At 41.0% G+C, this 15,380-nt stretch overlaps 2 protein-coding genes across 2 annotated transcripts in view; one reads left to right on the forward strand and one right to left on the reverse strand.

Moving 5' to 3' along the window:
* The first annotated feature begins 2,461 nt into the window (after positions 1–2,461).
* Positions 2,462–14,406, forward strand: LOC133990804 (probable serine/threonine-protein kinase roco7). Its single transcript, XM_062429211.1, has 11 exons — positions 2,462–2,685; positions 4,129–4,216; positions 5,846–5,947; positions 6,292–6,357; positions 6,514–6,542; positions 6,653–6,790; positions 7,806–7,892; positions 10,034–10,108; positions 10,208–10,314; positions 12,593–12,773; positions 12,879–14,406. The coding sequence occupies exons 1-11, from the start codon at positions 2,527–2,529 to the stop codon at positions 13,869–13,871; spliced, it is 2,025 nt and encodes a 674-aa protein (XP_062285195.1). The 5' UTR covers positions 2,462–2,526; the 3' UTR covers positions 13,872–14,406.
* A 710-nt stretch (positions 14,407–15,116) lies between these two features.
* dnah9l (dynein, axonemal, heavy polypeptide 9 like) overlaps positions 15,117–15,380 on the reverse strand; it is a 37,632-nt gene continuing 37,368 nt past the window's right edge. The window contains exon 91 of the mRNA XM_062429212.1: positions 15,117–15,364. Within this exon, the coding sequence (XP_062285196.1) occupies positions 15,117–15,364 (248 nt within the window). The remainder of the gene's footprint in view (positions 15,365–15,380) is intronic.

Here is a 15,380-nt window from a genome sequence, read left to right on the forward strand (position 1 = left end):
TAGTGTTACATTTTATTTTTCCATCGGAGTAAAACTCCTAAAGATATGAATCATTCTAGATGATGATGTTGCTTGGTAGGATCTGTTCTGAGGTCAGTTGTAAAACCAAATTGTGCTCCTTTGTCTGTAAGACTTGATTTTGAAGCACTAATCCTAGAAACAAAATATAAGAGTAATTTATAATCCAAGGGGAAATTTTGTCATCTACCAGTTGTGTTCAGTCTGTGTAAATTTTTTCTTTTTTTTGTAAAAGTGGGTGTAGATTTTGAGTGTGTTCTTGACAAGTGTCATTAATTTTCCTTTGATCTCAGGAGCTTTTGATGTGATGGTGTGAGTCGAACTGCTGTGAGGCTTGCTTTTCCCAGAGCAGTCTGTAACTGTACTGTATGTGTAGTCTGCCTTGTAAATAAAAATAGCTAATTTAACAGTCCTAATGATTTGATGACATTTTTCGGAAAGTATTTTTTCCTAGCAAGTGGTGGAGACTGAGCATGGTGGTGCTGATCTGTCAGTTCTGTCTGTTTGTACACTTAACCTCAACTAACTCCGGAAATGCCTGCTGTGAGATTTACTCTGACTTACATTTTTGAAATTCCCTGACTTTTCTGATACTCTGAACACTAAAGGAGCATTCCAGTGATTTCAGAGTCAATTTGCTTGCCGGGAGTGTTACCCAGCCTGTGAAAACAATTGTGCTATATCTTCTGTGGCTCTGGGAGCAGTTTTGTCAAGTCTTAGAACATTAGTTATATGACATCACTTGGAGGTTAGACATTTTTTTTATAGAAAGCCTGCGTTAGGGGCAGTAGTTGTGGTTGAAAGACATGGGCAGGCAAATGAAAGATTCCATTGAGGTATTTAGTTATTTTCTGGGAAGTGTAGGAACATCTGTAAATTTTGGAGACTGACCTGTAGAAGGACCTGAAATTCTGTTAGCATTATGTAAGCGTGATACTAAATTGTGGGACAACTTTTTTTAAAGAGTTGACGTTATCTATTCATCACAATGTAAATATAACATTTGTAAAATAGGAATGGAAGATCTCACTTTGCTTTCAGTGATCACAAAAGGAAAATGTTTTACACACATTTGCGTGGTGATCCACAAGATATGAATGCATTGTGTACACGCTGCAACATGTGGCATTTATGCTTATCATAGGATCTGTCTCTTTTTAGAGTCATCATGTGAACTTCCTTTAGCACCACTTTTAGTTAAAATGATACATTTTGAACACAAGAAAATAGTTATAGCCAGATTACATAGAAATTTGGAGCATATATTAATGGTTTAGAGGGGAAACCCTCTTAGATTTGGATGTTGGAGATGAACCTCATAACCTTTTCTCTCACATCACCCTAACAGCAAACTTTCCACTTCTGCAGACAAGATGTCACCAAGATTTTGGTGATTCATGATGACCTGTTATGTAGTACTGTCTTGAAATCAGATCCAGAACCAACAGTAAAACACTAAATTGTTTCAAAATCAGGAAGATGGTCATTTAACCTAACACATTTGTCTCTGAGGTGTAATAATTCATAGCAGCTTTTGGGAGCTGCCAACAGACGTTTAGTCATGTTTCTTTAATTCAGTGAATCACTGTTGTCTCCTCTTGTGCTTGATTACTCGTAACAACCGAGAAGTGTCCTATCTTCCCATGCAGTAGCTGATCTCACCTGTCCCTACACAGTGATGTCAGCATGGCTATCCTGCTTGATGATGTCACTGGGTCATTCCTGTCCGGTTAAGTAACACAATATCACCGCCTGGCTTCTCTGGTGAGTGTGCGTGAGTGTTTTTAGACGCAGAGTGTGTGAGAGATGGATTTAGGTATCTGTGGCAGTCATCCTTGTTGCTAACTGATTTACTGTGTCTGACACGCTATAGGCTAGAGTTGGGAGTGTGTGTGTGTGTGTGAGAGAGTGTGAGTGTGTGTGTGTGTGTGCGTAGGGCTTTATATAGCCACAGTTATCCAGGAAGAAGGAATGCCCTGGATGCCAGTGACCATATTTGAACAGTGTGTCTGCTGCAGACAGAGTGCGCACACTGAGTGCAAACCCGTAACTTTGACACACTCAGACACTCACCTCCCCTTCATCTTTGCGCTCTGTGTATGTGTGTGTGTGTGTGTGTGTGTGTCTGCTTTGTGTTGCAGTTACACTAGATCACCACTATCAGGCAATGTAATACCTTGTGGAGTAGTGACAGAGGGGCTATGCCTTCAGCTGACTTTTACTGACTCACAGCGAGCAAACTTCTCTCTCTCTTTCCAGCACTTTCTGGTTTCTTCTCTCTGACAATCTCTTCTGCTGACTGACAACATCCACTCTGACCCTGTAGAGGAAACTACTCCGCCTCTCTTTATTTCTTATCCTTCACTCGCTCTGTGTTCTTCGGTGACTGAATACTTTTGGGTCCCAGCGGCGGTGGTTGAGAGTGCACGCTTTTGGGGAAGAGTGTGAGTGTGTGTGTGTGTGTGTTGTGTTTGTGTGTGTGTTCGTGTGCGAGTGAGTCAGTATGCCATGTCGTCCCCCGGCTCGTCGTTTGTGCAGATAAAGCATGAGGACCTGCTCTTCTATGAGAACTGTGGAGGAGGCAGCTTTGGGAGCGTCTATAGGGCAGTCTGGATATCCCAGGACAAGGAAGTGGCTGTGAAAAAGCTTTTGAAGATTGACAAAGAGGTAGGAGGGAGACACACACACATGCACATGCACACATGCACACAGATACACACTGCTGCAGAAGACATATATTTCAGAGGCGCACACGAACATAATAATAAGATAAGATGTTTCTCCTCTGAGGCAGGTTACTGCTCCAAACTTCAATATGAATCAGTTTCACTAATCTCCCAGACTCTCCTCCACTGTTGAACATGTGTTTATCTTAAACATACCTCTCCTCGTCCCCCTCCTCCTCCCACTCTTTTGTGGATGGAGCAGTTATTCATGCCAGCACTCCCTTGTTTCTCCCATTGTATGTTAGGACGAGGTGTGTGGTCATGTTGGCTTTATGCATTGCAGTTCAGGCCGGTTGGCTCTCCATGAGTGTGACCCCAACAGTAATCCAAACATAATTTCCTTCCATGTTATTAATACTAGAGTGGCTGAGGTTCATGACCGGTGTCAGGAAACTGTTAGAAGTTAAAGTGACCTGTGGGTGAGTGGGGGCACAACGTTATTGTTGTGGCAACAGCGTTAAACAATGTAATGTAAAGCATGCACAAACAAATACAAAGACAATTCAAAAGTACTGAAGAAAAAGTGCTGAGTTTAAGGATAAAATTCACTGTGTCAAACGTGTTAACCACTGTACTTAAAACTGCAGAGGTAACAGACACTGATTTGTTGTCTGACTTATTTCTCTCACACTCACTTTCTCACATCCACACACAAACACATGCAGGGCGGGAGGGCTGGCAGACATGCATAAAAATGTGTGTACATTTCATTTGTAAATACTAGTTGACGGATCATGGGAAAACTGCAATGTAGTGTGTCTTTCTAAGCCAGTCACACAAGTCTTATTTATTTCTGCAGCTTGTAACATAAAGGGGAGCTGTTTATGAACAAACTAATCTTAGATCTTTGCGCCAACACCACATTCACACATGGAAAAACCAATTGTGCAAAAACATGCACACAAACTGAAGTAGTGCACACACTAATGCCTCGCATGTGGAGGAAACAATGGGGATAAAGGTGGAACAACTTTTTACTGAGAAAATATTTTGTTTTTGAATTGCATTTATTTTGTGCATTTTTTTCTTCTTCAAATGATTGGTTAATTATTGTGTTGCTTGGCAACAGTTACATATTCCACATACGGGGAGGGTATGACCTATATGTCAGTTGAGATTAATGGCATGTTTGTCACAGCGGTGTGGAAGGTCTTTGTTTGGAGACCTCAGGTCAGGCATCCTGAAGACGCTGTTAGAAATAACTTTACAATTAAATAACGATTCAAAATCTTGCACTTATACACTCGCAACACATCCAGAATGATTTACATTTTATTATCTCACAGGTCATGTTTCGTTGTCAGTGTCACATTGTAAACTATTAATAAAGTTGTTCATATCTCTGTGTTTCTCTCTCTGTCTCTTGGCTCGCCTCCTTGTCCAGGCTGAGATTCTCAGTGTCCTGAGTCATAAGAACATCATTCAGTTTTATGGAGCCGTGCTGGAATCTCCCAACTATGGCATTGTCACAGGTCAGACCCCACGTGTGTGTGTGTGTGTGTGTGTGTGTGTGTGCGCTTGTGTGTGTTTGTGAGATTCATGTATCCCCTCAGATGTCCTCACAGGAATCTCTAAATATTATGAATTATGTTATTTTCTTAGGGGTTAAGGCTTAATGGCTATAAGTAACATTAGGTCAGGCCAGGTCATGGTTTAAGGTGAGGCATGAAGGGGTATGTGTCCGGACAGATTGCCCTCTCATATAAAACTACATAAGTGCGTGTCTGTATATGAGCTTTACTAGTGTGTATTTGATCCTAAACTTACAGATACGTTAGCACATGCTCAGATGGTTTTGGACCAGAGTTTATGTGAGTGTTTTGAAGTATCGGTGTATACTCTGAGAGCTGGTTCTTGCGGTGTTTCCTGGCAGGACATTTGTAACTGAGACCAGCATGTTTGGACGTTGTTGTAATCCTGGATGGGGTCATATGGTTAAGATAAAGCACCGACACACCACTACAGACAATTCTTATTGCAGCTGAGTCTAACCAAGTCACACTCAGTATAAATAAAACAGTAAAACAGTAGGCATAAAGAAGAATTGTTCAGGAGGTGGATGTTTGATTTTGGAGTGCAATGTAATTGTTAGCAATTTGCAAATGGTAGGAGCCATTTTTAGGGACAGATTTTTCTTGTTCTACCCAAAATGCTCCTTTGATTGGCTAGTATATTCTTCTAAAATCTCAGACATTTCAAGAAAAATAAATGGGAAAGCTTAGAAGTTCTTAGATAATCTGTGTGGTCTGTGCGGAGTTAGTCATCTTTCTCAAAACATGAATTGGTATAGAATATAACTGCAATGCAAATGTCCAGGCAAGTAAAAAAATTGGATGAGGCTAATTTGATTTCACTTGTTTACAATGTTCATAATCCCTTGTTAAAAAGTTCAGTCATGTATAACAGACTTTGAACAAGTGGAGTGATATCTTCTGCAGCTGCATTATAAAACTAGGACTGTTGTTTCAGGAGGCAGGTTTTACAGATCCTAAGATCTCGAAATTGACTTTTTAAAATATTTTTGTATGTCTAACTGTGTATGGGTACTAAAGGCCAACCCATACTGGATTTTTGAGGCTGATACTGATATTAGGGAGTAAAAAATCTATTGATATATATGCCAATAATCTCATACAAAATATATCCATAAACACACAGTTTTTGCAATGATCCCTCAAATGTGGTTATCAAATACTTGTGACAAAGATATGTAATGGAGGCCATGATATTTTCACAGTTTAACAATAAACTTGATTGTATGAAATGACATCAGTGCACTGAAACAGTAAACTTCACTGGGAATTTGATAATTATAAATACCTATAAATGAAAAACATAGAACAAAACATGTAGATAGATATTAAACTTCAATTAAGAAAAATGATCAAATATGCATCAAATTATATATACATATATATCAGCACATACTGGACAACAAATACGCCGATACTGATATATTGTTGATAAGCCAATATTGGCCGATAATATTGACTGACTGATATGATCGGGCTCTGATGAATACGCATGATTTCTGTGTTTTATATTGTCCTCCTGTCATGACTATAATGACCATTGTTTGTGTGTGTGTGTGTGTGTCACAGAATATGCTAGTGGAGGGTCTCTATATGAGTACCTTTCCAGTGAGCAGAGTGAGGAGATGGACATGGAGCAGATCATGACATGGGCCATACAGATAGCCAAAGGTAATAATAATAAAATGTGTTCAGACTGAATAAGTTTGGTATCTCAGGTTTTTTATTATAAACTTTTAATATGGACATACATGACCATTTAACATGAGATTAAATAAGAGAAGGCTTATTCTTTGTACAGAAGTCATCCTGTTCCACATATTATAGCTAGATTATGTCTTCAATTGTAGTCCAGGCAGTATAAATAATTTAAATAATTAAAGAATTAAGCAACAAATAAATAGAATGTGTAATGAAATAACTGATAACTGAATGCAAGTCAGTGATTTCAATTCAGTATAAATTCATCTTCATTCATTTTTTTTACCTGTTATTGACCCTTATTTTCTGTCCAGGGATTCATTACCTCCACGCAGAAGCTCCAGTCAAAGTCATCCACAGAGACCTCAAGTCACGGAATGGTAACTCCTGATCTAAACAAAAGTCTGATCTGTTTGTTGACTGTACTTACAGTACGCATGCACATGGGAACATTGGCTCTCTTTACTGTTTGTCTGTCAGCCCCATTTATTACCATTCACTGTCACACAGCTTTTGACTGCTTCTTTTGTTCACAGTGGTCATGACTGCAGACAAAGTGCTGAAGGTTTGTAGATCTTGTATGGTACACCACATACTGGCATTGTTCTTTCGGTTCAGATATACGGGTTATGTTTGAGTTTCTTCACTTTTCTCTCCTTTGCTGTTGGTATTCAGATTTGTGACTTTGGGGCTTCCAAGTTCTTGACCCATACCACCCACATGACGGTGGTGGGCACTTTCCCCTGGATGGCTCCTGAAGTCATACAGAGCCTGCCTGTCTCAGAGACTTGTGACACCTACTCCTATGGTGTGGTGGGTTGGTTTCTAATGTATAAATGTCTTGTAAGACCACTAATAGACCACTAATAGATCCTTTTTTATATTACATCTCTGTTTTTCAAAAACTGCTAATTACTGAAAGGTGGCATCAAATTCTTGTTCAAAATAGTATTCCTTTTACTTATTCAGACAGTTTCTGATCTTACATAATCATTTTGCAAATATATTTTATTAAGGAAAAGTTATTGTATGACTGCTTTATTTAGACAACATTCAGCATTTGAGAAGTTTGGCATCTATTCTTGCATTAGAAAGGACAAAGTTTTAGTATTTTAAAGTACAGAAACTGTGGTATCAGCAGCAGTGTTGGGAATACTGTTACTGTAATTCTACTACTTTTTGAGGTAACTAGTAATATAACTAATTATTTTTTCAAATTAAATAAGGCAATTTCAATTACTGACATTGAAATGGTCTCTTTACTTGTTACTTTGTCTTAACGTTACATGAACGTAGTTGACAACTGCAGAGGATAGCATACACACACACACACACACACACACACACACACACACACACACACACACACACACACACACACACACACACACACACACACACACACACACACACACACACAACACAAGACACATCATCTGACTCTACTGTGTCAAAGAGCTGCATTGTAAAGTCCACATCATTGTAGCCAACTTATGGTAAAACATTAGCCTGGTCTCTGGAGTTATAACATTATATATTACAAATAACTGTTACTGTTACTGAACTTACGCTGCTATTCCTGGTTTGAGTGATGGATCTACAGTAAAACCCGGAGTGGAGTTTTAAGTTATCTATCTTTTATGTTTGTCAAACTGGATTGAACTGAACTGACTTGATTTTATATGCAGTCATTTGTAAAGTAATTGAATTACTTTTTGAGAGTAGTAACTGTAACCGGAAAAATCCATAGAAAGCAGACCCCAAAATATGTTACATCAAGGTATTTATGTTTGTCTGAATGAAAGAACGCAGTCTGTTCTGTATCCAGGTGCTGTGGGAGATGCTGACTCGGGAAGTTCCTTTCAAAGGTTTTGAAGGGCTGCAGGTTGCGTGGCTGGTGGTGGAAAAACAAGAGGTACACACACACACACACACACACACACACACACACACACACACACACACACACACACACACACACACACACACACACACACACACACACACACACACACACACACACACACACACACACACACACATGAGTACACCTTTTTGAACAGATTGCAAACTTGCAGACCCACCAGAGTTTGAGAAGGCTGGAGGAACAATGCGATGCTCTCATGGTTTCCACTGTGAGCTGGTGAGGCTGAGTCTGGGTATTTTTAGGCCTGATGTCAGTTCGCTGCTCTTGTAAGGCAGTGGAGCTCGGCCAGACAAGTCCCCCCCCCCCCCCCCCCCAGGCTAAAGCCTTTACGAGAGAGACAGAGAGAGAGAGAGAGAGAGAGAGAGAGGGGTAAAGAAGAAAGATTGCAGTGATAGGAAGGTTGATTCAGGAGGTTTATGGGAGTTGGGGGATGATGGTTATACTGTGTATGTGTTTCAGTTATTGACGTGCCTGAATTCCCCTCAACAGCCGCACACACTCTCAAACACACACACACACAGGGGACCAACAAACAACTCAGAGAACATGAATCCTGCGTAGCTGTTGGCTAATCTCCAAATACTCTCCCTAAATAACTCTCTCTCTCTCTCTTTCTCAGTCTCCCTCTGAATTTCCCCTCCATTGCTATACTTCTCTTCCTGACCCTCTTACATGCCCTCTCTCCACTCAGTCAGTGATATTTTAGGATTAATCCCCAGAGAAAACCGTTTCCATTAACTCCATCCACTGTACTATGGAGTTGTCTGGTCTCATTCAGATCCTTGGTGATGCCACAGGATCTTTTTTATGGAGAGACATTATCTCAGTGGCATGGTGTGGCTCTGTGTTGTTGCTACATGTTACAAACATGGACCCCATTTTACACTATTTATAGATTGACCAAAATATACATTTTAAGTTTTTGTATACACAAAACTGTTCTGTTAAAACATCCCCGTCTCATAATGTGACTTTTCACTGGAATAGCCTATTGCTATTTTTAAAGGTGTTGGTTTCCCTGTGCTCTTATAACCAGGACTCAATTGGAAAAAAGGCGATGTTATGTCTGAACACCATTAGGATTTACCAATATTTGAATCAGAATGATATGGCAGCTGCAGGGCATTTGTTTATGTTTTCAGGCCATTGTCGATCAAATCTGCTCGAACCAGAGCGCACATCCAGATGAAGCGTATTAACTGAGGTTTTGAGTGTTAAACCCTTTAAAATCATGCCTAAAATGTTGTTAGCTATGCTAACGGCTTGATTTAGGGAAGGGAATGTTTGTTAGTCCACCACTTTGGTCCAAACTGGACAGCAACTTTTGTTTGATTGCCATGAATATTTATGTCCAGAGGCTGAAGCCTAATGACTTTGGTGATCCTGATTTTTCCTCTACCAGCACTGACAGCTTGACATTTTTGGTGCACAGTGAAATGTTTTGACAAATGTTAGATGTTCATGAAATTTGGTGCATATATGTTTTCCTCAGGATGAATAACTTTGAGCTACTTTTAATGTAGCACCATCATCACGTCAGATTTTAATTGGTCATAGATCGATTATTTTGGTCATTTGATCATTGTCTTAGTTACCTGCAAAACTAATGATGTTCCCATCAGTCTCAGCTGTACCTTGTGTTTACTACTAACTAGCAAATGTTAGCAAGCTTACATGCTACACTAAGATGGTGAACACGTTAAACATTACACCTACTAAACATCTGCATGTTAGCTTGCTGATTTTTGTGAAAATGCTACTGTACAGCCTCGCAGAACTCCTAGCATGGCTGCAAACTCTTTTTAAACCTTATGTTTTAACTTTGTTGATTAAGAAGCTTGCAACTAATTCCCCTCACAATTTTCTGGGAGCCCACGTGAGGTCATCAAATGTTGTTTTTTTCCCACAAATTTTTGATTGCTTCTTTAGTTGCCATTTAATTTTTTCCATCGACAGATCCAGATTAATCTAGTTGATTATCTAGTAGAATATTCTAGTAGATTTAATGCTCTAGAGAAAAACTTAAGATTTGCAGACATGTTGTCATTAAATTACTTTAAAAAACAAGATGGCCTTTCTGACAAAAAGTAAAGTCCTCTGTGTGTGTTTGTGTGTATCTCGGTATCTAGAGGCTGACTATCCCCACCAGCTGTCCAGCAAGTTTTGCAGAGCTGATGAGGAAATGTTGGCAAGCAGACCCAAAGGTAAACTGATGGTATCAGTGATACAAATATGAATTTATTTAAACATTTATTGTGGCTCACTTGTTGTAGTGAAAATCTTGTGTACACATGTGCTTACAGGAGCGTCCGCAGTTTAAGCAGGTGATGGTAACCCTGGAGACCATGGCCAACGACAGCAGGCTACCGGACCAGTGTAACTCCTTCCTACACAACAAGGATCAGTGGAGGTACACATACACATACACAAATACACACACAGTGCAAATGCAAAGAAAGTACTGAGTGTATCTGCACTGCGTCTGAGCATGATATGTCTTCCGTCATTTTCTAAGAAAGGCGTCTTTATTTATTGTCAGAATGACAAATATAATCTATGGTTCACTGTACTCCATATAAAACTCAATATGCATAGTCACACGTGCCAGCACACACACATACATACACACAGCTCTGTGGACTGTAAAGCTCAGGAGAGAAGCTGAATGTGTGACCCTGTACTCTACTTCAGTCTATAATAAGCTCTCTGGAAAGTGTCCATGGAAGAGATTCCTATACTCCTCCACTCTGCCCTCACTCCACCACAGGGAGAAAGACAGAGGGGTGGGAGTAGGAGGGGGGCTGGGGAGAGGTAAAGGCAGAAATCAAGTACGAGCTGAAGAAGACAAGTTCAGGGTGGAACAGGAATGTATTGGGTGCATGTGAAATCGAAAACACTGAGCAAGAGAGAAACGGACAGGACAACGGGAAACAAGAGTGGACAGATGACAGGGGTGAGATGGGGAGAGAGAGAGAGAGAGAGAGAGAGAGAGAGAGAGAGAGAGAGAGAGAGAGGGGTGGGGGATGGAGCAGAGGAGAGAAGGTGCGAGATTCTGTGCATATTTAACATGAGTACAGCGAGGCAATCAATTCTGAGTGAAGTTTTGTGTACGGGTGGAAAAAGTTGGACAAGGAAAGGGGGAGGAAAGAAGGGGGTGGGCGGAGTCAGTGAGGGAGGTGAAGGGGCGGGATGAATGAATAGGGAGGTATGGAAGGAAAACAGGAGGAGGTATGGCTGTGCGTCAGATCCCTCTCTATATTTAGCTACTGTGGGAGTTGATTGTGTTTGTTAATGCAGCTTCATGTACTGTCACTCAGTCCCCACAGTGACCTCTTGTGGTAGAAGATAGTACTACAGCTGGACACATTTTATATTTTTATCTTTAGTAAATAGCAAAGCCAACTATGTCATCTAGTCTGCTATAAGAAAAAGTAATTCATATTTTAAAATAATGCATTTAATGTTTATAATAATTCAAATAATTTAAGTAATAATTGGTAGCTATAACCAAATTCATAGTGTGTAGTGTATTCATCATACATGTTATGTAATTTATATTTAGAAAATCTTGATTTGAGGGTGTTGTTGATATGCAGCACTTTTTAATAAATTAAATTAAATTAAAACAAATTGAGATTGTGAGACAGCTCCAGAATAATCTACCAAAAAAATAAATAAAAATACAATAACACAGTGTAACAGTTTAATTGGTGCTCCAAGGCTGCAGGCAGAATTTTTTATCCTTCAAATGTTTTAATTGAAGAGAAAAGATGGTTTAGCCTTGACTGTGAATTTTCTTTCCAAACAAATAAAATAAAATAGAATGAATGCAGCTTTACACATGATTATGTGCACAGTAAATAAGACTCAAGTAAAGGAGTAAAAGAGTCTGTTTAGCACCTGTCATGGACTAAAGCAGTGAAGGCACAAGGAAACACAGGTTTGAAGTTCAACACTTTCCCAATGAAGATACAGAGTCATACGCCCCTTTAAAAATAGAGGTAAACAAAACATACTACTGAAAAATAAAGGCCTAGAAAACAAGATGTTTACTCAACTAACAGACCTAACAGAATCAGATATGAGGGAAACATATATACTGGCTAATCGAGCCAATAAACACAAGCAGGGAAGACAACATGGACAATAACTAAAACTCAACGCAAAGAAACCCTAACAACCTCCCCCATGCTGTCAGGGCTCTTTTCTGGTCCCTGGCTTGGGCCTCTGCATAAAACTAAGGCTCTACTCTCAGCCCCATCTTTTATCAGACCAGCAGCCAGGTAACTCAAAGGCAAAGAGAAATTAATTTAAACAACTTAACCTAAACTAGTAATATTACAAAACAATGTAAATTAAATGTGCGTGCTTCATCTAGAAAAACCAGTGTACTGTCAAAACAATTGCTCAACCAAACAAACGGACTGCTTTATGTCATGTATGTGACTACAATAGAAAGTAAGTGAACATGTGGTAATGATTTGGGTTCACTGTTTGAAACATTCAGCCCTCAATTTTGTGGCTGTGGGCATGGTCATCACAATGCAACTGAAATACTTTGTAATTTTCATTTTATTCTGTCTGAACAGCTTTTTTAAAATAGAACCTGTCATTTATTCTGTGCTGGCCACATCTGCATGGAAAGAGTCGCAACAGATCACTGATTGCTGTCTGTGTTAATACTGCAGGTGTGAAATAGAGTCGACCCTGGAGCGCCTTCGGAAGCTGGAGAGGGAGCTTTACTCCAAGGAGAAGGAGCTGGAAGAGAGGGAGAGGAGGCTCAAACTGTGGGAGGAGAGGCTGATGGAGAGGTCCAACATGACTCCCAGTCCAACCTCCCTACTCATGGAGCGCTCAAACATCTCACCAGTGAGTAGAAGTAGAACAGAGTAAAGAAAATCTGTGCAGACATATAAAACATTTTTGTGATTTGTTCTAATCTTTTCTTGGTTTTTCTGTCTCTGACATCATCAGTTCTTCACACCGATGTCCATTGGTTCCTCCGGTTCTTTCTTCCGCTCACACTCTACGGACTCCAACAGTGCAACAGTCAGCAGTGCTGGTGTCAGCTCTCTTCTCCGCACTCTCAGCAACGGAGAATCTGAAAGGGGAAGCAGTACAGTGCTGGACAGGGGGATGGGCTCTCTTGACAGCGGGAGGCTGCACGCCATGCTCCGAGGGTTGCAGGGGAGGTTCGGAGACGATGACGAGGAAGAAGATGGAACCCTGGAGGAGAAAGGTTGGGGGCAGAGGGAGAGAGATAGTGACAGTGGGAGTATGGAGGGAGGAAGGGTGCAGGTGACACTCAGGAGCTTCCCAGGTGGTGTGGTGGAGAGGGAGGAGAGGACGTGGGAGGAGGGGGACAGAGAGAGAGGAGGGATGCAGAGGAGCAGGGTGACCACCATAGTCCGAGGCTTCTCGGGTGGGTTCGGAGAGGCTGAGGGGGAGAGGGAGAAAGAGGGAGGATGGGAGATTGAAAAAGTTGGGGACAGGCTAGATGAGAGAGGGATGGAGAGAGGGATGGACGGAGGGATGGGGGGGATGTTCAAGGGTCTGCATGGGAGTTTGGGCAGCTTGGGGGACATGCTGTCCTTAGACATAGATGAGATGGGGGATATGGAGAGACTAGGTGACATGGACATGAACATGAACATGGGTGACCTGGGGGTCATGAAGGTAGTAGGGCACGGTGTAGGTCATGGTGTCAGGAGTGAGGTGGGGGTCAGGGGCCGCAGGAGTGACATGGGAGTTGTAGTCCAGGGAGTCAGAGGTGACGTCAGTGAGGCCGTGAGCCAAAAGATGAGAGGTGAAATGGGCGTCATGGGTCAGTCAGGGGTGCAGGTGAGCATGCGGGCTTCGTCCAATCAGAACTCTGTGAAGAGCTGCAGTGTGCGACATGGAACCAAAATCAACATGGCTACTGCGGCCATGGACATGATGGAGCTCGATTGGTCTGACAGCGACTAGAAGACACATTAGCATATACAGACGCACAGAAAACACACATAGAAACACACACAGAGGCCAAACTAGAAAGATCGACTTGTTCGCACATACAGTATCTGAGCTACAGTATGTGCATTAGAATCTCCAGTTGAAAAATAACTGATTATACACACATTTCTCTTGTTAAAATATTCTTTTTTTTTATTGAAGCAATGAATACTACAAATGCGTACTGTGAAGTGGGAAGGAGCAACGAGACAATTAGAGGTTGTCTTGTCATGTAGTCAGAATGACTTCACCTGTGTAATTTAATGTGCTATTAAAACTGCTGCATAACATACTGTAAGAGGTACAAGTGTTACAAAAATAACACACTTGAATGCCGCTCTAACGAGGCAGCACTGTCTGATATTTTTCTCCTGCTTATATCTTGTAGTTTGCAGATTTGATTTGTTCAAAACAAGCTTTGACTTTATCAGTTCTAACTGTGATCTAGTGTGTGAATTTTTGGCATTTTTTTTCTCTGTATATTTTATCCTTTTTCAATAAAAAGAAAAGAAACTGATTACATTCCTGTGATTTTGCTCAACTAGAGTTCCTCCATCCTCCTATTTATGTATACTAGTGCAGTGCCTATGCAAAATCTGTTTTTACTACAAAGTCAGACATCCCAACTCTCCCGCATATTGATAGTGGCTCCCTGACGCCCGCAAATGAGATCCAATCTTATTAATGTATCGTGTGTGAGAGCAAAGCGCCCTGATAGCTCTGTGTTGCCGCTTATCAGAGCTGTGTGCTTCTTTTACCGATATATTTATCTATATCTTTTACATTTCTTATCCAAACAACGTCAAACTTGGCACTGTACTTACTTGTGCCCATAGCAAGACACCTGTCACGCTTGAATGCGAATAACAGACAGACAAACAGACAGACAGACGTTCCTGTCATTTATAGATAGATATTGTGTTATGAGAGCTTAGAACACACCTTATACACCTAATCCATGTTAACAGATGGTACACACCAGTCTTCCCAACATGCCCCAATAGCCTACTGGTTAAAATGCATGCCATATAACTGCAAGACCCACTGTTCAAATCAAGGTGCAGACTTTGTTACATATCACTCCCCATCACTCTCTCCCTTTACTCATCGCTCCACTGTTCCTATAATAAAAGCATAAATACACCTAAAAATATATATATATTTAAAGAAAAGAAGATTCCTCTAAACCTCTAAATCTTGATCCATTAACTCTTTCCATCACACGCTGAGCAGCAGAGCCACCCCTGCCAGGACCCACTTGGCAGGCCGCTCCCTGGTTTTGAGGCTGAAAGTCCATACGTATGTGGGTCCTCTGATCTTGGTTTTGTAGAGCGGACACTCATAGATATTCCTGGTCTCATGGCGGTCGTTGGGCACAGCTCTGACAGAGATGACAGGCATGGATGGGGTCAGATCCTTAAGACGGGCCTCCGTGATCACCCCAGCCTGGGTGTCCCACCGCGCACCTGTGGAGGGACACAA

Source organism: Scomber scombrus, chromosome 11 (assembly GCF_963691925.1).
Source record: "Scomber scombrus chromosome 11, fScoSco1.1, whole genome shotgun sequence".
Lineage (NCBI taxonomy): Eukaryota > Metazoa > Chordata > Actinopteri > Scombriformes > Scombridae > Scomber > Scomber scombrus.

Coding starts and splice junctions, on each gene's coding strand:
- LOC133990804 (XM_062429211.1), top strand. CDS start 2,527: ATGTCGTCCCCCGGCTCGTCGTTTGTGCAGATAAAGCATGAGGACCTG. Junction 6,358..6,513: donor AGACCTCAAGTCACGGAATG/GTAACTCCTGAT, acceptor TTTTGTTCACAG/TGGTCATGACTGCAGACAAA. Junction 10,109..10,207: donor GTTGGCAAGCAGACCCAAAG/GTAAACTGATGG, acceptor ATGTGCTTACAG/GAGCGTCCGCAGTTTAAGCA.